Consider the following 24,227-nt stretch of genomic DNA (forward strand, 5'->3'; position numbering starts at 1 on the left):
GTTCCCTTTGTGACTTGGCAGTTAACGAACCCGACTAGCATCCACGAGGAGGTGGGTTTGATCCCTGACCTTGCTCAGTGGGGCAAATAAAAATAAAATTAAAAAAAGAAAGAATGTCACTCCCCATCCAGCTCTTTAAGGATGGAATCAGTAGTCACTGTAGTTGTTGACTTTTAACACATCTTGAAAGGGGTTTGGAACAGGGATGAGGTATCAGGCCCTCTGTGCTTTGGGAAAACTGGCAGAACAGGCGTTCGGATAGATATTTTCCGGAGAAAATGTTATGTATACAAATATCTTTCATCTTCCTTAGAAAAGCACTGAAGGGAGTTCCCAGATGGAGCAGCGGGTTAAGGGTCCTCTGTTGTCACTGCAGCAGCTCAGGCTACTGCTATGGACTTGGGTTCAATCCCTGGTCCCAGAACATCCACACGCCTCAGGTGTGACCCGCCCCCCCCCCCCAAAAAACTCAAATCATTGACTGAGATACAAGTTCCTCATGACTAACTACCTTCTACCAAGATGTGTAATTTTTTTTTTTTTTCTTTTTGGTGGCACCTGCAGTATATGGAAGTTTCCGGGCCAGGGATCAAATCTGAGCTGAAGCTGCAGCCTATGTCATAGCTGCAGCAACGCCAGATCCTTAACCCACAGTGCCAGGCTAGGGATTAAACTGGCACCTCCAGAAAGATAAGCCAGATCATTAACCCACTGGACCACAATAGGAACTCCCAAGATGTGTGCTTGATTGCATGTCTGCAAGATCACAATCATGCTGGAGTTCCCATTGTGGCGCAGCAGAAACCAATCAGACTAGGAACCATGGGGTTTCGGGTTCAATCCCTGGCCTTGCTCAATGGGTTCGGGATCCAGTGTGGCTGTGAGCTATGGTGTAGGTCGAAGATGCGGCTTGGATCTGGCATTGCTGTGGCTCTTGGTGTAGGCTGGTGGCTGTGGCTCTGATTCGACTCCTAGCCTGGGAACCTCCATATGCCGCAGAAGGTGGCCCTGGAAAAGGCAAAAAGACAAAAAAGAAAAATAAATAAATAAAAAATAAAGTTTGCCAATATACAGAATGCTAATGTAAAAGACAGTTTGTAATTGTTTATTTCTTAGTTTTCACTAGAAATTAAGGTTTTTAAAAAGTGAGAATTCTGGAGTTCTCTTGGTGGTATCAGTAGGTTAAGAATCTGATGTTGTCACCACTGTGGTGCAGGTCACACTTGTGGCATGGGTTTATACCCTGGCCCAGGAACATCTGCATGCTGTGGGTGAGACCAAAATAATTTTTTTTGAAAATTCTAATTAATACATACCATTAAGATTACTAAGCTAAGGCGTTCCCACTGTGGTGCAGTGGGATCAGGAGCATCTCTGCAGAGCCAGGACACAGATGCAATCCCTGGCCTAGCACAGTGGGTTAAAAGGATCCTGAGTTGCTGCAGCTGTAGCATAAGTTGCAGCCGTGGCTCAGATCTGATGCCTGGCCCAGAACACCTGGCTGCCAAGGGGCAGCCAAAACCAAAAAAACAAACAAACAAAAAACCCTACTAAGTTAATATGGACAGCATCTTTGTGTGTAAGAAAAAAGAAGGTCTAAGAAATAGAAATGCATTTTATTAAGGGAAAAAAATAATTCTTTCTTAAAGTTATTTACTTTTAAATGGGAAAGAAAATAAGGGACAAATTAATAAGAAGTAGAAAGTTGAAGGTTTGTGAGGAAAAAAGAAAGAAACTTTAGAAGGAATCTTGTATGTGGTCAGGACTAAAATTAGAATAAAGTTAATCAAGTAAATCAATTTTAGTATTGACGGCAAAACAGTACCAAATCTGGATTTGGTTTTCTCTCTCTTAAGAAGGCTGTTTTCTTAGAGTATTCATCTGCTTTGTATAACAGATTATAAATTTTCTTTGTGTTTTTAAGTAATTTGTTATACCTTTAGGCATTTGCCTTTGAAACCTTTTCTTGTCACTTGGTTAAGTGAAAAAGTATTGTTTCACGGTGACTTATGCTATTTGCCAAAGTATTTTAAAGCCTTTTGATAATTTTGGTAAACCTCCCAAAGATACTTGGCCTCTAGCTCACGCTGAGATTTTCCAAAGGGCCATGGGACACCTCAAGGGTTTATCTCCTCTCCTTATCAAAGATAGAAATATTAAACCAATTAGGCTCATTTTGTTTGTTAAATTACACAGGAAGCATTTCAAATGAGTGGTGATAAACATTCCTAGGTTATATTGAAGGGGAAAATGTTATTAATATAGATAGTTTGGAAATTATTGGAATTCCTAAAGATCTGGTGTGCCTTGGTAAAATGTTATCAGTTGTAACTCTATCATCTTTAAATGTCATATGTCCCGGTAGCAAACAAGTTTGTCAGTTGGATTGTCATCAGATCTTTAAGCATGCCTTTTGAAATCTTTGTCACTCATAACAGTTGCTGTTTCTCTGATGCCTTTGCAAAAATGCGTCTTCTTTGAGAAGATGTGTAGAAAAAGCTTTTGACAAGCGCAGGTTTCTGATAAATTTCAGATCATGCCCCTGAACTGGGTAAGAAATGCGAAAATGCTAATGGAATCCTCATGGTTTCATAAGTGTTAATAAGAGATCAAGATGGTTACAAAGGACTGAGTGGACTAACAGCTATGTGTTAGAACTTTTATGATTTTTCTTTTCTGAAATATTACTGGCTTTGAATGTTTTCCAGATAGAAGGAAACCTTTCCCCTTAAGCTAATTATGACCTCCAGCAATTTGGTAAAATTACATCTTTATAGGCAGAATTGAAACATTTATCTTTTCTCTAATGATTCCTTCAAAATTATAAACCACCCTTAGGATACTAGCACCTTATCAGGTGCGCAAGGGTGGCCACCTCCTGACAGGTGCAAAAGTCTAAAGATACTTTGAGAGAAATTCACCCAAATCTATAGATATCACAGGTGGGGTCGGATGCCAAGCCTTTTAAAAATTTAACCTGAGATTCCTTATCCAAAGTTCCAGCAAAGCCATTTCTTTAAAAAGACCCTGGATAACTAGTTGCACTTATGTCAATAGTAGGTCCAAGTTTATTGACACCAGACTTATTTTTTGCAAACAAATTAGTTTAAATTTGGCTGTTGGATAGAAACCAGGGTAATCTTAGAAAGAAAGCTTATGTTTCAGTGGCTGTTAAATTCCAGTGCTGTTAAATGGGGTGCGTATTTCCTGCCTAAGACGGACTTTCCAGATGATCGTCCCTGTTATGTTACATTACTGTAACATTTAGTTGACTTGTTAAAAGGACACCCTCAGTTTGTTTCTGAAGCTTATCATAGCAGTCTATCTTTGGAGGAAGATCAGATGCCCCATAACCTGTAACCGGGAGATTCTGCATATTGGAAAAAGTATGTGGATGACCACCTCCAACCTAGGTGGAAGGATCCTCATCAGGGGCTCAATTACTCATGCGCAGAAAAACGGAAGGAAATTGACTTTTATTTATTTTCTATGTTTTTGCCTTTTCTAGGGCCACCTCCTGCGGCCTATGGAGGTTCCCAGGCTGGGGGTCGAATCAGAGCTGTAGCTGCCGGCCTGCGCCAGAGCCACAGCAACTCGGGATCCGAGCCGCGTTTGCAACCTACACCACAGCTCACGGCAACGCCTGCTCCTTAACCCACTAAGCAAGGCCAGGGATCGAACCTGAAGCCTCATGGTTCCTAATCGGATTCAGTAGCCGCTGCACCACGACGGGAACTCCAGGAAATTGATTTTAGATTCATATCTTCTACCTAAAAAGGCTCTCTGCACTGGACTGATGTGTAGAGAGAATGGCTCACCTAAACTCACCTTAAAACAACACTCAGAGAGGAGAAGCTACACAATAATTTTGTGGACTTTTGCATAAATCAGGGTTTTTCTATCATGTGCAGAAATCCTATGCAGAGTCTTAAAATTAATTCTGTTGTTGATCTTTTGATCAATTACCTACATCCAGGACTTCTGGGCTACCTTGGTGGATTTTTCCTCTGCAGGGCTCTTTATGGATGGCCCTTAGGAAATTTATTCTAGAAGAAAGAAGTTACAGTTTTGTTCAAGGAACTATTGATATTAGATGGGACCCCCTCACTTGGCCAGTCAGTGGGACTTGCTCTGACCATGGCTATAAATATGAATTTTCTTTTAAAGTTACCCAAGCTCAATCAGAACAACAAGCTAAATTTTAGTCAATGAATATGTCTTCCCAATTATTAGGAAGGACTCTCCTTCAGTTATGGGAGGGGTTTATTTGACTAACCCCAGATTATGGTCATTTATATTTAAAAGCCCCCTTACATTGAGAATAGTTAAATGTACTAAGAATGATCAGCCTAATGACACTAGGAAATGAGTCTGGGTGTCTTACGAATAATACCAATATGTCATTTACTTTTAAGATGGCCATTGGTACAGAACAGACTAGATCAGATGAGCTGGGGATATACTGGGTGGCAACAAATGGAAACTCTTGGCTTAAATATTTGCTTATGACCCTATGAATGTTGGCTTGTCTTTTATTTCTAAAGGTGTAACAGCCTCTGATAAAAATGGTGACTCAGCAATTTGAAACGATTGCCCAGATAAACAGTTCTTTATGAACTAATGAGTGTAATAGTATAACTCTAGATATGGGAAGAAGCAGCAAGGGGGAATTTTACCTGGATCATAACAGACCAGTAAGACAGGTGGCCCAGATACCTTTGGCTGCTATTAGCAGAGCATAGTCCGGGAAAGCATCCTGAGTGGCTACCAATGAAATCCTGGCCTGACCCAGGAAAAAGCCATCTTAGCACCCTGGGATACCATGGTCCAGAATTGCCTCCTAAATCGAGGTTGAATTTATAACCACGAGGGGGCGCTGTAGCTAAAGAATATCCCCGGCCCTCTGGTTCTACAAACAGTCAAGTCACTAGTAGTCACTGATGCGCAACACACCCTGCAGAGAGTTCAGGAAAGCGATGGAGAACGAGACACTCTGGGATCTGGGAAAACTGGTAGAACGGGACTTCAGATAATTAGATATTTTCAGGAGAAAATTTCATGAATCCACATTTCTTTCATCTTTCCATACCTAGCAAAGCACTAAAGTCATTAACTGAGATATCTGCTCCTCCTCGTGACGCGCAGCGACCTTCTCCCGAGATGCGTGCTTGATTGTGCTTCTCCACAATCACATATAGCTGATAAGCCTGCTTCTGACTCTCGGGAGCAGTTCCTGGAGCTATCTGAGAGGCAGTCTCCTGGGCTGTGGACAGTCCTCAGTAAGTCCCCAGACTGTGGATTCTCATCGTAGAGACCAAGAAGAAATGCACCTTTGCTGAGGGGACACCCGTCTTTGCTCTGGTGTCCCCTCCTGAGCCTGCCTCTGGTTTCCTTTCTGTTTGCTCCCTTATCTCCTCCATCAACACCTGGGAGTCACTTGGGACTTGATGTATAGGAAAGTTTTTGGGGAAGAGGGGGTGGTTTCAGAGGAGAGCTTTGTCTGTCAGAAGGTGTAGAGCAGCCTTCAGTCACCTGGAGCTAACGGAGACCTGAAACCTTTGTGTGGTCTGGTTTGTAGCAGGCAGGCTTATGTGACTTGCCTAGTCAGGGTGAAAGGAGAAGTTACAAGTTAAGGGTTAAGGCTTATTTTGGCTGGTGGGTCGGGGGGAGGGTACACCAACCAGTCTGCTTTCTCTTTCCTTCAGGCCAATACCATCATGTACCCTTGGGTAACCGCCCTGGTCCTCATACTCCTTCTGACAGGTAAGGAAATAGGTGGGTTGTGTTTTAGAAGTCCAGGGGATCTGGGAGCGGGGTGGGGGGGGTGAGAGGGTGTGTGGATGTGGTGGAGGAAGATAGATATTCTTGGGCTTTGTTTGTTGCAAGGGAGTGGGGTCAACTAGTGAGCAAAGAACCAGGCTGAAACCTTAAGCCAAAGAAATGGCATAAATGCTAAGAATTTCAAAATCCATGGGTAGGTGAAGAAGGCATGTTGCAGCACCGTATGTTGTGTGTTGCTATTTGTGCTTAAACCAGAAAAGGTATGAGTTGGGAGTTCTCTGATGGTCTAATGGTTAGGACTCATTGCCTTCATCACTGTGGCCCAGGTTCAGCCTCTGGTCTGGAAACTGAGCTGCATCAAGCTGTTGAAAGCCGTGGCCAAAAAACCCCCCAAAGCAAAAAAGGGATGGGTAGATTGTTGTGTATGTATGAGCTACTCAGTGTATGTTGGAAATAACAACAGTTGTTATCATGGTATAGAAGGGAAGAGGGAGAGAAAGTAAGGATAAGGATAAGGTTGGAAGGGGACGAATCTTTTAGTGTACCATTTTGTGCCTTCTGAGTTTTTTTTTTTTAAACCATGTATAATTAAAGGGTAGATTTAAAAATAAAATATTTTAGGAGTTCCCATTGTAGCACATTGGGTTAAGGATCTGTGTTGTCTCTGCGGTGGCATGGGTTTGATCCCTGGCCCGGAGCAGTGAATTAAGGATCCAGTGTTGGGAGTTCCTGTTGTGGCGCAGTGGTTAACGAATCCGACTAAGAACCATGCCGTTGCGGGTTCCATCCCTGGCCTCGCTCAGTGGGTTAAGGATCCGGCGTTGCCATGAGCTGTGGTGAAGGTCATGGAGTTGGCCCAGATTCCAAGTTGCTGTGGCTGTGGTGTGAGCCGTTGGCTACAGCTCCAATTAGACCCCTGGCCTGGGAATCTCCATGTGCTGCAGGTGCGGCCCTGGAAGCAACAAAAAAAAAAAAAAAAAAAAAAAAAAAAAAGAATCTGGTGTTGTCTCTGCAGCAGTGTGGGTCTCAGCTTTGGCTGGAATTTGATCACTGGCCTGGGAACTTCTATATGCTGTGAGTGTGGCAAAAAAAAATAGTATTTGATTAAACATCTTCCAATATTTTTGGTTTCACCTGGGTAAAGTGGACCTTGCTTAGTGGCAGGTCTGTTATCAGTTCATGAGAAGTGACACCTACTTGAATTTTTGGGATGGATCTTAAAGTCTATGATAGGCCTCAGTTCCTCCTGACACTGTTACAAATCCATTTGTCTAAGAACTAAAGTGTTTAGGATTCTGTTTTCCAGTGATACTTTAAGCAAACATTTGCTCTGCCTTTTTTTTTTTTTTTAATGATAGAATTGTTGTGAGGTGACTTTTTTTTTGTTGCTTTTCTTTTTTTTAGGGCTGCCCCTGAGACATATGAAAATTCCCAGGCTAGGGGTCGAATTGGAGCTGCAGCTGCTGGCCTACGCCACAGCCACAGCGACACCAGAAATGATCCACACTTGTGACCTACGCTGCAGCTCATGGTAATGCTCAATCCTTCACCCACTGAGTGAGGCCGGGGATTGAACCCACATCCTCATGGATACTAAGTAGGTTCTTAATCTGCTGAACCACAACAGGAACTCCTGTGAGGTGACTTTATTTGCAATAGCTATTTTAAAATTGCAATACAAATTGAAAACTAAAACTTTAAATGCAGTAGAGTTTTTAAACAGATTTCATCTGAGAGAGTGATTGAACCTAGAGGAGGGGAAAAGGCCCATGTATGTGTTATCTATTTAATAAGCAGATACTTGTCAAAACACAGGATGAAATATACACTCATGCATTATTAGAGTGTCATGTTTCAAACCTTTTGAGAAGAAGTTTGGTCACAAGAGAACTTTATCCTGGTAATTTCTCTCTCGGAAGTCTATCTTATTGGGAAATAATCCTGAATACAGAAAAATATTATTATTATTATTATTATTTTTTGGCTGTGCCCATAGCATGCAGAAGTTTCCAGGCCCTTGCCACTTCAGTGCCAATGCTGGGTCTTTAACCCACTGTACCACAAGGGAACTCCCAAGTATTATGTTTTATCTACAAGTATATCTAATAAGTTGTAATGTTGGTAAAAAATATGTTAGCATAGGAAAATGGAGTTCCCACTGTGGCTCACTGATAACCAGTACAACTAGCATCCATGAAGACATGGGTTCAATTCCTGGCTTCACTCAGTGGGTTAAGGATCAGGCGTTGCCGTGACTGTGGTGTAGGTCGCAGATGCAGCTTGGATCTGGTGTTGCTGTGGCTGTTCCTCAGGCTGGAAGCTGCAGCTCCGATTCAACCCCTAGCCTGGGAACTTCCATATGCCATGGTGCGGCCCTCAAAAGCAAAAAAAGAAAGAAAGACGCTTATATTAAATTTTATCAACTCAAGGTAGATGATTACCAACCAGATAAACTATCTAAAGCAAAAGATGAAAATAAAATTAAGGTTGACATATTGAGGCCTCATGCTCTGGTTTCTCTTTACTTGCAGATAGTGTAATGTCTTATACAGAACTGACTGTGGTGGAGGGTCAGTCTGTGACGCTTCAGTGCACCTATAGTGGATCAATTACAACCACATGTTGGGGCCGAGGGGCATGTTCTACGTTCAGCTGCTCAGATTATATCATCAGGACCGATGGATACAACGTCATCTTTCAGAAGGACCCTCGCTATTTGCTCAAAGGAAATATTGGACATGGGGATGTGTCTTTGACCATAGTAAATGTAAAACTCTCCGACAGTGGCGTGTATTGCTGCCGTGTTGAACTGGCAGGGTGGTTCAACGATTTAATAGTCACCTACACCTTGAAGGTCAGGCCAGGTGAGTTCGCCTTCCTTTGATCGCTTCCTGTGGGTTCACGATGATGAGTTTTCTGTTTGATGTTAACTTTCGCTTCCTTTAACAGGGAAAGAGGTGGTTCCTACAATCTTGTTTTCCAAGGTCTTGGAAACTTTTATGTGTGTAGAATGAACTGTTCAAGACCACAGGCAAGAGGATCTTCTCCGTCAGCAAACCCTCTCCTAAAGCAGTGCTTCGGCAGTGCTAGTTGGGGGAGTTCCCGTTGTGGCTCAGCACTAACGAGCCCGACTAGTATCCGTGAAGATGTGGGTTCGACCCCTGGTCTTGCCGTGAGCTCTGGTGTAGGTCGCAGATACAGCTTGGATCTGATGTTGGTGTGGCTGTGGGGTAGGCCTGTAGCTGCAGTTCTGATTCGACCCCTAGCCTGGGAACTTCCAAATGCGGCCGGGAGCAGCCCTAAAAAGCAAAGAAAGAAAAGTAGAAAGAGAGAAAAGAAATGCTAGTTGCTTCATGAAAAACATTCACCCATCCCACAGTGAAATACAGTGAATGTTTTCATCAAGCTAAACTTACTTCACTTGAAGAATTGCCCTTTTCTCTGAGATTATGTCTTAGAAGAATGTTTAAATGTCCTTTCTTAACATTTTAAGAATTTCATACATATAAATAAGTAGTAGAAGGTCCTATCAAGTAGATGTATCATTCAGCTTTTTAACTTTGAACTCAGTCTTGTTGCATATACATTAAGTCTATATACCTCCACCTCCTCCCTCTGCCCTGTCTTGGATTTTTTGAGGCGTATTTCATCCCATATCACTAAATTGTTTGTTTAAAAATTAAAGTGGCCTTATGGAAGTATGAAAACATTTGCCTTTCAATAACTGTTCACCAGTGGCTTTCAAAAATTTGAGGACATGGAGGAGTTCCTGTCGTGGCTCAGTGGTTAACGAACCCAACTAGGATCCATGAGGACTTGGGTTTGATCCCTGACCTCGATCTGTGGGTTAAGGATCCAGCGTTGCCGTGAGCTGTGGTTTAATCTCAGAGGCGGCTCAGATCCCATGTTGCTGTGGCTGTGGCTGTGGCTGGCAGATGTAACTCCGATTCGACCCCTAGCCTGGGAACCTCCATATGCCGAGGGTACAGCCCGACAAAGACAAACAACAAAAAATAAAAATTTCAGGAAATCCAAAAATCTGGGAGGTTTATATTTTTCCTGTCTTGATGTGGACATCCTAATTTTTCTTACCATTTGATGGAAGGAGTAGATCGGGTTTCCTGGTTTCTGGTGCTCTTTGCTGCTGAATCTCCTTCTGCTAAGGTCTTATATTGACAATAGAACTCAATACCTTGGTCTTCATAAGGTATATCTTTTTTTAATTTAAATGAACTTGACATTGCCGTCTCCCAATTTTTGTACTTGGCGTGTACCCTTTATGAAGGCAAGTACAAATAAAGGTTATTTCTGGTGGAGGAGATAGCTGGCTCTGGGAAACTATCTGGGAGGCAATTTAAGGAAGCCAAAAGAGGCTGGTAATAGAGGGTGCTGCAGACAGCTGTGAGGACGCAGCCTGTGCAGAAGAGATTATGATTACAACTTCCTTTGAGTTGTGAAATTATGTTATTGATCTGGCTGAAGAGTTCTTAAAAATGACATAGAAAATGCTATTAGTAGAGGACTTTGATAGCACTTAGAAATTCTTTAGTAGGTGGATATTTACAAAGCCACCGCTTTGGCCTGTGGGCAATGGGTCCATACCTGAGCCAAAGTGAGTCTCTGCCTCCAATCCAATTCTTTGCTTAAGTTTTCTTGCACGTTTTACTGAGTGAGCTTACTTTTCAACCTTCTGTGGAGACTCTCCTTCTTCCCTTAGTCTCCTAATTTCTTCCTCAGGAAATATTTACCACTGGGAAAGACACCTTAGTTAAACAAGTCAGTTAGGTTTCCCCCTCTTTGTTTCCATTATAATCCTTTGATCTGATTTTTTTTTGCATGCTGGCTTTTTCTCTAGAGTCAGTTTCATTTTATTTTTTGTCTTTTTGGGGCTGCACCTGTGGCACATGGAAGTTCCCAGACTAGAGGTCTGATTGGAATTGTAGCCTAAGGCCTATGCCAGAGCCTCAGCAATGCTAGATCTGAGCCTGTGACCTACACCAGAGCTCATGGCAATGCCTGATCTTTAACTCACTGAGTGAGGTCAGGGATCCAATCTTCGTCCTCATGGATACTAGTTGGGTTCGTTACTGCTGAGCCACAAGGGAGCTCATCTAAAGTTGATTTTAATCTGAAGGGAGGGGATTGGTTTGCACTGTACTTAAAAACCTCCGGCTATGCTGTTAGATCAGGGTCAGCAAACTGTAGCCTCAGGGCCAGATGAGGTTCTAAAACAGCCTCACCAACAGTGTTTTAAAGTTTATTTATAAAACAGCTTCCTCATTTATTTATATATTGTCTACAGCTGCATTCATGTTAACAGTGACAGTGCTGAGCAATTACCACTGAGGTCACAGAAGCCCACCCCCCACCCAAGCCTAAAACTTTTACTAATGCCTTGTACGTAATAGGCACTCACAAATATTTGTTGAGAAAAAAAGCTTTTCTTCTTTAAGGTAAACATTAGTTAGTTTCCACATTTCATTGACTTGAACCCCTCAGTAAAGTTTTCAAACCAATTGTCCTCTATTCAGGACACTTGAGGTTCTCATTTATAGTTAGCAGAGCTGAAGTTTAAGGGTACTTACGGGGGAAAAAAGGTGCTTGGAGGGAAAAAAAAGTACACACTCTTGATTCAGTCCTTCAATTTCTGGTTTTGTGCATGGCACTGTATTTGGGCTTAATTCTCATTTCAGTTCTTTCTCTGGGTAGCTCTGAGGACTTCAGTAAGTGGTTTGGAAATCTACACCACTTCTGACTCTGGCAAGAGTCAAAGTTATTACCTGTTGCTATTATCCTTTAGGTAAGAAGGAACCTTAAAAGGTCTAGTCTACCTTCTAACCAAATGCATAAGGCATCTGTGTTATCCAGCATATGTTACTGGTGTGAATTAATCCTCATTTAGGATGCAGGTCTGTTGGGAGGGGAGCCTCAGGACTGATTGAACTGAATACTCGTAAATAGTCTGGTTCTTGGGGACTGCTGTTTAGGTCTTAGTTAAGCACCACTGAGTGGACCAAGACAGCTTTGGGTTCTAGACATTTTTCCCTACTTCACAGATGTTTATGAAGATAGACAAATCCGATATGCATAATTTTCAAAGTTCTTCAATACAAATCCCAGGTATATTTTTTTTTACCTGCAAACCTCCCCCAAATAGAATCCTTTCAGTGCAGCTGTTTTGTGAATGTCTTCGAGCCCTCCTCAGCCACAGATTCTAGGTGCAATGACAAGTGCTCTGCGTTCATGGGAATTAAGTGCCCAGTTCTGCCTGGGGACAGCCTTATTGGCTAAATTGGTGTATGGGCCCAGCACACATCTCTTATTTCCAGGTGCCTGATTTATTTTGCTTTCATGTTGATTTCTAGCTCCACCGACGACAACAGCGGTCATCACTACTCGGAAAACGACGGTCACCACGACTCCAAAAACAACAACTACCACCACTCAGAAAACGACGGTCACCACGACTCCAAAAACAACAACTACCACCACTCCGGAAACGACGGTCACCACGACTCCAAAAACGACGGTCACCATGACTCCAAAAACGACGGTCACCATTGCTCCAACAACTGGTGTCTCTACTTCTGCTCCTCCCATGCCAGCAACCACAGAGACTGTCCATACAGGTAAACAGATCTGCTCCTGAGCCCAGAAGACTTTAAAGCAGAGGGTGTAGACCATCCAGGGCCTTGTGTTAAGGTAGAAGTACATTCTAATCCTGCTGAATAGCATTGAGAACTATGTCTAGATACTCATGTTGCAACAGAAGGAAGAGTGGGGGAAAAACTGTAATTGCAATGTATACATGTAAGGATAACCTGACCCCCTTGCTGTACAGTGGGAAAATAAAAATAAAATAAAATAAAATAAAATTCGTAGAAAAAGAAAAAAAAAAAAAAAAAGAAGAAGTACATTCTAGGGTAAGGATTCTGACCAGGCTTCCCAATGTGGCGTCACAGAATCCGTGAACCCCCATCCCAGGTTGTAGTCACCTTTTGTATGTATGAGCCTTTTCAGAGTGAGGGGGACCTGACGCTTTTTGTCAGGTTCTTAAAGGACTTTATTCATAACAACAAAAAAAGCCAGACCACTGATCTGGACATCTAAGGAGGCTGGTATGGATGTGGGCCAGTTGAGCACAGACTTATGAAGGAAAAATAGAGAATGCCAGAATATAGGATCAGGTGAATGAGAGTCTGTCCCTAAAAGGACCTCTGACTAGAGATCATTTCACCCATTTTGAAGTCTAACCCAGCACTTGAGGATAAGATTTCATCGAGGTTAATATTTACTTTGTTTCCTGCAGCAGGAGCCATGAAAAGTGCTTTATTCGTATTATGTCACTTGATTCTTATGACACCCCTAGGCACAGTAGATAGGATTGAATCCTACTTTTTATTTGTGGGGACCAGACACAGAGTCTAAGTTCAGTGTTGACAGTCTTACTAATAGAAAGTGGTTGTGTCTGGATTGTTTCCCTCGATTTGAATTGTGGGCCTTTACTGCCTTCTGTTATGAACATAGAGCTCAGGTTTGGATGAATTTGTCCTGATCTGACCTTCTCACTGGAAAAGCCTTCATACAATTACCCTGTTTTCTCAGGGTGTCAGTGACTTACACGGTTTTGCTTCTAGCATGCTTTAACTTATTTATACAGCATAGAAATCCTGTACATGCTAATGAGAAAGTAAACATTGAATTTAAGGATCTATGGGATGCAGAATTCTTTTTTCATTTCAGGCTACCTGGGTCATACTTCGAATGATAAAGGTTTAGGTTTAACAAAAATAGAGAAAAAAATTGACTTACAGGTGGGGAAAATAGCTTGCCATCCCGAGGGCAAGTTTAGGATCAGACCTGTTTTTAGGATTAAAAAGATAACTTTGTAGTGGAGATTTTCAAAGGCTCCACAACCCTTCGGTACTTTGAAGTGGCTCTGGGTCCTGAGGAGTCACAGAGATGTTGCAAGATCTTAGCCAGAGAAATCTGATGGGGAGTTCCTGCTGTGGTGCCATGGGTTAAGAATCCAGCTGTAGGTCAAGAATCCCACTGCAGCCTCTCAGGTCGCTGCAGAGGCACAGGTTCAATCTTCAGCCCAGCACCCGTGAGTTAAAGGTTCTGGTGTTGCCGCAGCTGTGGCATAGATTGCAGCTGTGGCTTAGATTCAATCCCTGGCCCAGGAACTTCCATATGCTGCAGGTGCAGCCATAAAATTGGAAAAAAAAATCTGATGGAACATATTGATTTTCCTTCATTCCCATTGAGCCATGTGTAAATTCCACTCAGAGGGATCTGAAGGGCTTTGAACTGAGTTTGGAAGAGACAGCTTTAGGTAAAAAATGGGATTTTAGAGGCATACAAATTTGTTAAAAAAAAAAAGAGTTCCTGTGGTGGCTCAGTGGTTAATGAACCTGACTAGTATCCATGAGGATGAGTATTTTATCCCTGGCCCCTCATAGTGGGTTAAGGAACCGGCATTGCTGTGAGCTGTGGTGCAGCTCACAGACGAGGCTGGCATCTCAAGTTGCTGTGGCTGCGGCATAGGCCGGCAGTACGCTCTGATTGGACCCCTAGTCTGGGAACCTCCGTATGCCATGGGTGTGGCCCTAGAAACGAACAAACAAAACAGTTTTTTTCCTCCCAGGTAGCAAACACACTAGGAAATCTGTTGACTTCATATTGATTTAGCTTCTTAATAGTTTGTGCGTGCAAAGGTGGATAGATAGGGTACCTGGTTTGGTGAACTTATGTAAGTTATTGACTTTGTTTACAGCAGAGGTTCAGAAGGAAAGTGTTGGTTTATGTGTCCATGTGCCTCCTGAGGGATAGTATTAATTGACTTATATATACTGATAGTATTGTAAAGAATATGAGTTTAAAGTTGAACTTTACAGTATAGGAAAGTGGGGAATATTTGAGCAGATCGAGTACTGGGATGTTGAGCTTTACACCCCACCCTTTCTGAGCTCTGTATATGCTAGGTGCCTAAAATATGCACGCCCTGATTGAGCGTCCAGTTGTAGAAGCAGGGGAGAAAAGACAGTTGCTGTGAAGACCCAAACTGGGGAAAGAAATTAAGCTTAAGCCATCTTTTGCACAGATTCAAGCTGAATGAAGACTTTGATCATCTGACTTTCTTGTATTGCCCTGTCCTTTGTTTCTAAAGAGAAGCATATTCTGTTACAGATTTGAGCAGTAAAAGAAAGCAAACCAAAACGACCCCCCAGGAGTTCCCATCGTGGCTCAGCGGTAATGAACCCAGCTAGTATCCATGAGGATGTGGGTTCGATCCCTGGCCTTGCTTAGTAGGTTAAGGATATGGCATTGACATGAACTGTGGTGTAGGTCTCAGATATGGCTCAGATCCCAAGTTGCTGTGACTGTGGCTGTGGCCAGCAGCTACAGCTCCGATTTGATCGCTAGCCTGGGAACTCCCATGTGCTGCAGCTATGGCCCTAAAAAAGCAAAAACAAAACAAAACAAAACAAAACCCAAAACCTAAAAAAACCCAAAAAACCAAAACCAAAAAAACCACCACTAGCACTACCTATGACAAAAAACAAAACAAAACAAAAAACAGCTCAAAACATGAGAAAAGGTCATGTTGAAATGTGAAGACAGTGGAAGGAAAGGAAAAAGAGAAAGACCTATGCGGGGTGATAAGGGGGTGGATGAAAGCCAGCTCCCAGCCTCTGCTTCACAAAAGTGAAGTGTCCTTTGTGTGAATAAAAGCTTAATTGGCTGCCCTCCATAAGATAGATAGATGCACTGTTGTAGGCTTTACAGGGATCCTAGGATTCGAGGATTATAAAAAGGGAAAGAATTCTTTTTTGGGGGGGGTGCGTGGAGGGGCAGCATATGGAAGTTCCCAGGCCAGGGGTCCAATCAGAGCTACAGCTGCCAGCCTAAGCTGCAACCACAGCAACCCATGATCTGAGCGGCATCTTTGATCTACACCACAGCTCAAGGCAATGCTGGATACTTAACCCACTGGGTGAGGCCAGGGATCAAATCTGAATCTTCATGGTTCCTAGTCCGGTTTGTTACCACTGAGCCACAATGGGAACTCTGAAAGGTAAAGGATTCTATCATTAAGCTCTCCAGATCATTGTCTAGATCCAATTTATATGGTAGTATAATGCCTCAAGGCCATCTCTGATCAGTTCTCTAAGGGAAAGTTGAAAAGTAATTCCAATTTTAGTTTTATTTTTTAATTTTTGTTGGGGATGGAAATTTTCCTCCACATATAGAACACAAGGTCTTCCATTCTTGTCATTCCAGGTGCTGCTTTAACTTCTCCATCACAGCAAGAGGTGACCCTGCCTATCACAACGCAGAACACAATGACTAGCTCACTGGTGCCCTCTTGCTCAACAGGTAACTTCGGTTCCTTTCCTGCGCCCCTGGGAGCAATCATAGTTTGATAATCATTGGCACAATTTGGAAACATCCACATGCATAGCAGTATTTTTCCAAATTAAATGAACCAGGCTTGACTTTAAGGTTATTAGTAGACTTGCTCTCTTGGGCCGGTCTTAAAATTAAATCCAGACTAAGCTGGTCTGGACCAAACTGGTCACCTGTGTTTACGGTTTATTTAAGTCCTGGGGCCTAAATAGATCCAGGAGGCTCCCATGCTGCCTTGTCAAGCTTTATTTCACATGGACACTTAGAGATGGGTTGAGGACACCAATACTGGCACCAGAGAGGCATGCCCCTCTGAGATTCTGCTGTCTTTCCCCCCCCCCGCCCCCGCCACCAAATATTCCCCACTCCCCCCAGTTTGAACAGGTCCCACATTTTGTTCAAATGTAAGGCTAGCCTGTCTTTCCTATGGTAGAGAAAGGTGATGACTGAACCCTGTTATCTTTCATGGTGGAAGTTTGGGGAGTGCCATGCACTGAACCCCTTTTGTAATGTAGAGCTGGCTTATGTGTCCTTGTTGCCTGTGCTACATCCAAACAAGGTCAAGTTTTGCAGGACTCCTTATGTTTATGACTTACTGTACTCGGGAGCTGTAGGGGACCCCCAATACAGTGTACCTTTTGCCAGTCATTTGTGGAAGCTGATTAATTTAAAAACGGACCTGCTGCAGAGTTCCCATTGTGGCTGAGCAGATTAAGACCCCAACTGGTATCCATGAGGATGCAGGTTTGATCCCTGGTCTCATTCAGTGGGTTAAGGCTCCAGTGTCGCCGTGAGCTGTGGTGTAGGTCACAGATGTGGCTCAGATCTGGTGCTGTTGTGGCTGTGGCCGGCAGCTGCAGCTTTGATTCAACCACTAGCCTGGAAACTTCCAGATGCCACAGGTGTGGCCTTAAAAAGACAAAACCAAAAAGAAACAGAAAAAAAAAAAAAAAAGGAAAAAGAAAAAATGGACCTGCTGCAGTGAGACACAGAGAGGGACCAATTTAATTGGGATTTGTTAATGGTGTCATTTGATTTGGAAAGCAGAATCCTTAGTGTAAACTCTTTCTGGCCACAAAACCACAGTGAACATAGACCAAAATACAAGGTAACAGCAGTAGGAGCAGCTGCACCCCCCACTTTTCAGCTACGAGGAAGAAAGTAGGAGAGCGGGATCATTCTAGGAGAGTGGGATTGTTCTCTAAAATGTGTCACAAAACCCGGTCAAGGTAGAGCTTTCTGGAGGGGAACAGACAGGGGAGTGGCTGTGTCCCCAGGACTTCTGTGACTGCTGCCGTCTCAGCAGTGTCTCTGAGGCTTTCCAGCCAAATCCTCACTGTGCCAGACTTCACCGGGCTAAAGCCTCACAAAGCAAAGAATGCTGGTCTGGAAGGAATTTTGGTTGTCACCTGGCCGGCCACCCACCTTTTGACAGAGGGTTGTGCCAGCAAACTGTCACACATTATCTCATTCAATTATTTCAGGACAGGCCTTATTTACTGCCATTGCCAGACTGGGGAGGCCCAACAGAAACCATAGTTCTGCTCTGAAGACACAGAGTTTCCAATTCAACTACCAGTCACTTGCTGCATGCCCATGGGCAAGTTGTCGCATCCCTCACTGGATGTTTGTGAGGAATGAATGACGTGATGTTTGCAAAGTGCATGGCACGGTGTGCCTCCTCCAACTGCTCCTTTCATTATAGACATAGTAACTCATCATAGCTGATATTTGTCTAACAAGGTTTTAAGCGCTTTACAGGCATCATCTAGTGTGACAGCTTCAGGAGACAGGTGCTAACAACAGCTTCTAGTTCAAGGCTACCCCAGCTAGAAATACAAATACATACATATATATATATGCAAATATATATGCAAAGGACCTTGATCAAGGTCACATTGCTCAGAGATATTGACAATATAGAACTCAAATTTTATCTGACTGAGGTTCGTACAGTTTTTACCATATCATTCCTTCTATTCCTGAAGGACTTAAGGTTATAACACAAATCATAAACAGCCTAGACTGGAGATATTGTCGTTGGCTTTTTAAGAAGTAGTTTTGGAAGAAATAATGTAGATACAGTAATGTCAAATGTAAAAATTTGGGGGGATACAGTTAGTCCATTCAATGACACTGAGAGACTATGGCTTTGTCTTAGTTATGGAATTTCAAAACCCTGTGGTATATTCATTGGGTAGGAATGTAATGTCTGGGTGGTTATGAGCCAAGGCTCTTGTCCTTTACTAGAGGTGGAAACTTGTTTAGCCATTTCAAGTTTGTTTCCTCTCCAAAAAAGGGGGATTAAGGAAATTGCTCTAAGGGTGTAAAGTGCTTAGTATGTGATAGATACCAGTCAGAAGAGAATCCTATATTTGACCTATGGTTGCTTAAGAGATCTTTCAAAACACTATTAAACTTTGACACTCAAAACTTGAGGACATAATAACCTTTTATATTGGAGTTTTAGGTAGTATAGGATTGGTCTTGGGGCTGATGGAACAGAGACTTTGTAAAGCATTTCTGGATCAATGTCTGGGCATGGTGGCATAAAATGTAGGGCTAGATGCCACCTTTTTAGATATCTTAGTCCTTTTCACTCACGTTTTGAATGTAAACCAATGGAATATCCATCTTGAATAGGGTAGTTCTGGTCTTTGGTGTGCATATTGCCTCTGAACACTCATGGCGTTCATTTCTTAGCTGTCATGAAAATACTGATTTTTACCCCTTTCAGGGGTAATTTTTAACCTGGTTCAAGAATGGGCCCCTGTGACTCCTCTAAAACTGTAGGTAAACTTTGTGTGTACACACATTCTTTTTCCATAAAGAAGAAAAAAGGGGTCCATTTTCAAAGGGTTAAGAAGCGCAGCCTTATAGGTTAAATTAATAAATGTTAGTAACTTGGTGTAACTCTTGCAACTCCTACCACATTTGGTCATATTATTATTCAACTTTTCATTCATTACCAGGAGGCAACGTGAATATATTTAGTGTTGGCAGTGAAAATTCAATATTTTTTATAATTCTAATTAATTTTCCTTCTTGTTGAGCAGATGGGAATATCACCACGACACAGTTTTCAGATGGCCTTCAGCAAAACAATCAAACTGTAAGCATATTCATTCCTACTTTATTAGCCGAATTCACTTATATGTCTCCCTCGACACAAGTTACATTTAGAGATTATAAGTGTAAGACTATTTCACAGATTGATTCTTTCTCATTAAGAAAATGAAGGAAGAAAATAATTTGACTCAAATAGAAATGCTTTAATTAATTTTAAAATTTGTATAGAGGCATGAGTTTGTTAGAAATACCTGATAAGTGATATTTTATTATGCCACACACACACACACACCCCAGGCTTCCTCTTGGCCAAAAATTAGAAAAAAAGAATGAATGGATTCAAGAAGCGTGAGTTAACATTATATATGCAGGAAGACTTCATTCATCATTAGGGAAATGACGTGTTTTGAATTGATGTGGTGGAATGGAGGCCATCCCAAATAAAAACATTATGTGAATGAAAGTGTGCTTGTTTAAACATAGGCTCCCTAATATCCTTTTCCAAACCAACTGCCTTCCTATATATACAGAAATTTTGAGGTCACTGCTGAGTCTTTCTATATATGAACCTCTTCATGTAATGATTTATTAAGGCCCTAAGGTCTCAAACAACTTTGTGATTTTATAAGATGTTCTACTTTTTTTTCCACAGTTAGCTTGAGAAAAATCTAAGGGGCTCTGGTCTCATGATGTTCTTCAAAGTCTCATCTTTGAAAATAAGTTAGAAATATTTATCAGTAGGACCTTTTCTTTGGGTTCCCTTGGGAGAAACAATTTTCCTTTTACTATGTGCAGATAATTCTTTGAAGCAAGCAACATAAAGAGCTTAAGGTGTGGAATTCCTGTTGTGGCTCAGTGGGTTAGGAACCCGACTAGACTCCGTGAGGATGCTGATTGGATTCCTGGTCTTGCTTAGTGGGTTAAGGACCTGGCATGGCTGTAAGCTGTAGCATAGGTCACAGCTGCAGCTCCAATTCGACCCTTAGCCCAGGTACTTCCATATACTGCAGGTGTGGCAGAAAGAAAGGAAGGAGGGAAAGAAGGAAGGAAGGAAGAAAGAAAGAAAAAAGTTTAAGGTGTGAGAGCAGTCCTGATTGCAAGTGGTGAGAAACTACAGCATGGCTATTGTAAACAAAATTCAAGCTCAGGCAAAGTGGAGTTCCTTTGTATAAAGTCAAATGGCCTTATGGTGCATACCTTAGTGACAATAAGAACACCACTCCATAGGAATGATATTAAAGATTTTCCCAGCTCTCATGGTATGGGCACTGACCAATCTGATAATATGGCTGAATTTGTATATGCCCATTAAATAGCCACTATGTCAGTAATTATTATAAGTGCTGTACAGTGAGACTTAAGCTGGATTAAAATTTAGAAAACCATTATGAATGGTAAGCTTACTCTTGACCTCGGTTACCTGCAGGCCAGGTGTGTTTAGCAGCAAGTAGAAGAAATTTAGAAGCAAGTCCACAATAGGCAGTAGCAAAATAGTGGGATTTTTGCATCTTGATTTGGACGATGTCAAGATATCTCCAGGGTATCTTGAAATTTCGCAGTATAGAGTCTGATCCAGTAGGTCAGCTTACTGAACTCTATCTTACTGAGAGAATTGAGCAAATACACAAAGATGTGTGAGAAAAGATGTTCATTGATGCTATTTATAATCATGAAAATGTTACAAACATCAATATTCAATAATAAGGAATTAATTATGTAGTCAATTAAGCATGCCCACTCATATTACCATGAAGATGTCATCAATGCAGTCCATTTACTGACATGAGAAGACAGTATGGATTGTTAAGTGAAGAAACTAACCTTTAAAAAGTGCATATACTGCACTATATATTGAATATAGTAATTGTTTCTGTTAAAAACACTATAAGGATACAATTCTATCATAAGAGTGCATTATGAAAAATGGTAACAGTGGCTATTTCTGGATGTTAGGATTATGATTGATTTTTTTTTTTAACACTTAGCTGAACATTCTAAAATGAACCTGTAGTTTTTATGCAGCAATTTAAAAAAAATTTTTTTGTGTGGCTGCACCTGTGGCATGTGAAAATTCCTGGGGTAGGGTTCAAATCAGAGCTGCAGCTGAAGCCTACATCACAGCCATGGTAACACGAGCTCTGAGCTGCATCTGTGACTTGTGCTGTAGCTGGTGGCAATGCTGGATCCTTAATCCACTGAGTGAGGCCAAGGATTGAACCCACATTCTCATAGAGACAACAGCAAGTCCTCAACCCGCAGAGCCACAACAGGAATTCCTGTAACATAATAGCTTTAAAAAAGAAGCAAAACCTGCTTACTATAACCCCATGTTCCATATTTACCCCTCCCCCTGACACACACACACACACACAAGTAAGGTAATAATAGAGTTTTTCCCTCCCAAACACCATCCTTTAAGCAAGGATGACTCAGTCACTAAAGTTATCCTCTGTATGCCTCATAGTGTTTATCAGAAAGTCCATAAAAGTACTTTTCCCAAGAACCCTATTTAATCTGCAGCTGATAGGCACAGAAACAGAGGTTCAGAGAGGTTAAATAACTTGTTTATGGTCACACAGCAACTAAGTAAAAGAGGTAGGATTCTGACTCCAGACATTAAATTCTTACATAGGAAGATACTTGAGACTTGATCTTTTTCTGATTCCATTTCCTTTCTGTTAAAATACCTGCCCTATGGGACCACTTTAGGATTAGAGCTAAGCTATGGAAAGGGGCCAGACATGATGCCTAGTGTATTTTAGGCTTATTCCAGGTAGTGATGATCCCGTATAAACTGTACTAGGAGATTTAAACAAATTCTGTATTTTTGTCCAATTGCACAGCGTTTTAATTGTTAATCAGAGCCATGTCTGTGAACAGCCACTTTCAAGTCCATTTATAAAGACCTAGATAGAGTCTTGAATTTTAGTTAGAAAGAGTAAATTTTGTAATTAAGGGCCAAATTCAATAATTGAGCACATTCAGATAACATCAGGTAACACTACCTCATTAACTTATATATGAACGAAAATTGTTTTCTTCTTTACTGTTATAAGAGGATTGTTTATGGCAGTAACTTACTCCTTTTAAAAAAGTGTATAATTTGCATACAATAAAGCACACTCATTTGGAGCATACAGTTAGAGTTTTGACAAATGTAATATATACACCTCTGTATACACCACCCCAAGCAAGATCTAAAACATTGCCACTATCCCTAAACTGATTTTGCATTTTAAATTGTCTTTGAATTTCATCACATGGTTGTAACCTCAGATCATTTGGTCTCACCCCTCATGATCCAGCACTAGGCAAGGGTCAAAAAAGAAAAATGTGTCTCGGTATATTATTTTAGGGAATGTTTTCTTCCCATAATTCTAACAAAGTTTTTATTTTTATTTTTTATCTCTTGATGTTTCCTTAGTCTGTGGTGCTGGAACAAAGTCACTGGCTGAGCAAAAATCAGGGAGTTTACATTGGAATCGGTGTTACTGCCATAGTGTTATTGCTCATATGTTTGACTGTCATTATTGCCAAAAGTAAGTCACTTCGGAATTGTGCCTACAGATGTATTCTTGAGACAAAATGCTTGTTGCCCTACATACCTTGTGTTTTCTTTTTTTTGGTTTTTTTTTGTGTCTTTTTTTTTGCTTTTTAGGGCTACGCCCGCAGCATACGGAAGTTCCCAGGCTAGGGGTCAAATCAGAGCTATAGCTACTGGCCTACACCACAGCCACAGCAATGCAGGATTGGAGCCGCATCTGCAACCTACACCACAGCTCACAGCAGCACCGGATCGCTGACCCACTGATGGAGACCAGGGATCAAACCTGCGTCCTCGTGGATACTAGTCAGATTCATTTCTGCTGTGCCACAACGGGAACTCCCCCTTGTGATTTTAATTTCACCTTACTTCCTTGGTTCTTAACATTGTTCTTTTTGATTTTTTTTTTTCTTTCTAAAAAATTTTTGTTAGCGTTTACAATGTTTTGTCAATTTCTGCTGTATAGCAAAGTGATCCAGCCATACAAAGATATACGTTTGATTTTTTTAATTTGTCTTAAAATTATTGTCTCATAAAGAGAATTGCGATATTTAAATTCTTCATAGTAGAAATTAAATACAGAGAAATAAGAGTCGGTGGGGTAAAGTTGGGGTTTGGAAGACAGCAAAGCTTTGCAGTAAATAAGATTTGTTCCCTTCTCCTCCCCTTCCCTGAAGAACCAAGGTGTATATCTCTGGGGGGTGAAATTGTTGAGGGTTTTACAACACCCATGCAATGGAAGAAACAAATGAGACTTGGGAAGGATAAGGGATTTTAGGGCTGGAAGTAGAACAAAGTAGTTCACAAAACAACCATCCAGGGTCTCCTGCTCTCCTTCCATCAGTTGTGCGCATCTATAAAACCTGCCACCTATGAAAGAAACACAGTCACTCTTTTTTTTTTTTTTTTTACAGTGAAATGTAATAATTGCATTAAAGTAAGCTAGGGCTTGTGGGTGAATTCACTAAACTATTAATAAATATGAGATACTTTAAAGTGCCTTATTTGGGCCCTGTGGATTCAAAAGAAGATACCCAAGTTATTAATGAAGGGTCCAGATTGGGTTTTTTTGTTTTGCTTTTTTGCTTTTTGGGGCCACACTGGAAGCATATGGAAGTTCCCAGGCTAGGGGTCAAATTGGAGCTATAGCTACTGGCCTACACCACAGCCACAACAACACAGGATCCCAGCCGAGTCTCCGACCTACACCACAGCTCACGGCAATGCCAGATCCTTAACCCACTGAGAGAGACCAGGGATCAAACCCTCGACCTTGTGGTTCCCAGTTGTATTTGTTTCCGCTGTGCCACAACAGGAACTTCCCAGATAGTCTCCTTTCCCCCCTTCTTTTGAAGAATATTCTTTCTGGGAGTCCCTGTCGTGGCTCATAGGAAATGAATCTGACTAGCATCCATGAGGATTT

At 41.7% G+C, this 24,227-nt stretch overlaps 1 protein-coding gene across 2 annotated transcripts in view; it reads left to right on the forward strand.

Moving 5' to 3' along the window:
- HAVCR1 (hepatitis A virus cellular receptor 1) overlaps window positions 1-24,227 on the forward strand; it is a 46,551-nt gene that overhangs the window by 15,941 nt on the left and 6,383 nt on the right. The window contains exons 3-8 of one of the 2 annotated variants that reach the window (XM_021076535.1): window positions 5,706-5,763; window positions 8,313-8,645; window positions 12,147-12,410; window positions 16,066-16,161; window positions 19,248-19,303; window positions 22,685-22,799. In XM_021076535.1, coding sequence (XP_020932194.1) covers window positions 5,718-5,763; window positions 8,313-8,645; window positions 12,147-12,410; window positions 16,066-16,161; window positions 19,248-19,303; window positions 22,685-22,799 — 910 coding nt within the window. In that variant the 5' untranslated portion in view covers window positions 5,706-5,717. 2 annotated transcript variants of the gene reach the window in all.

The sequence above is a fragment of the Sus scrofa genome, chromosome 16, assembly GCF_000003025.6.
Source record: "Sus scrofa isolate TJ Tabasco breed Duroc chromosome 16, Sscrofa11.1, whole genome shotgun sequence".
Taxonomy (NCBI): Eukaryota; Metazoa; Chordata; class Mammalia; order Artiodactyla; family Suidae; genus Sus; species Sus scrofa.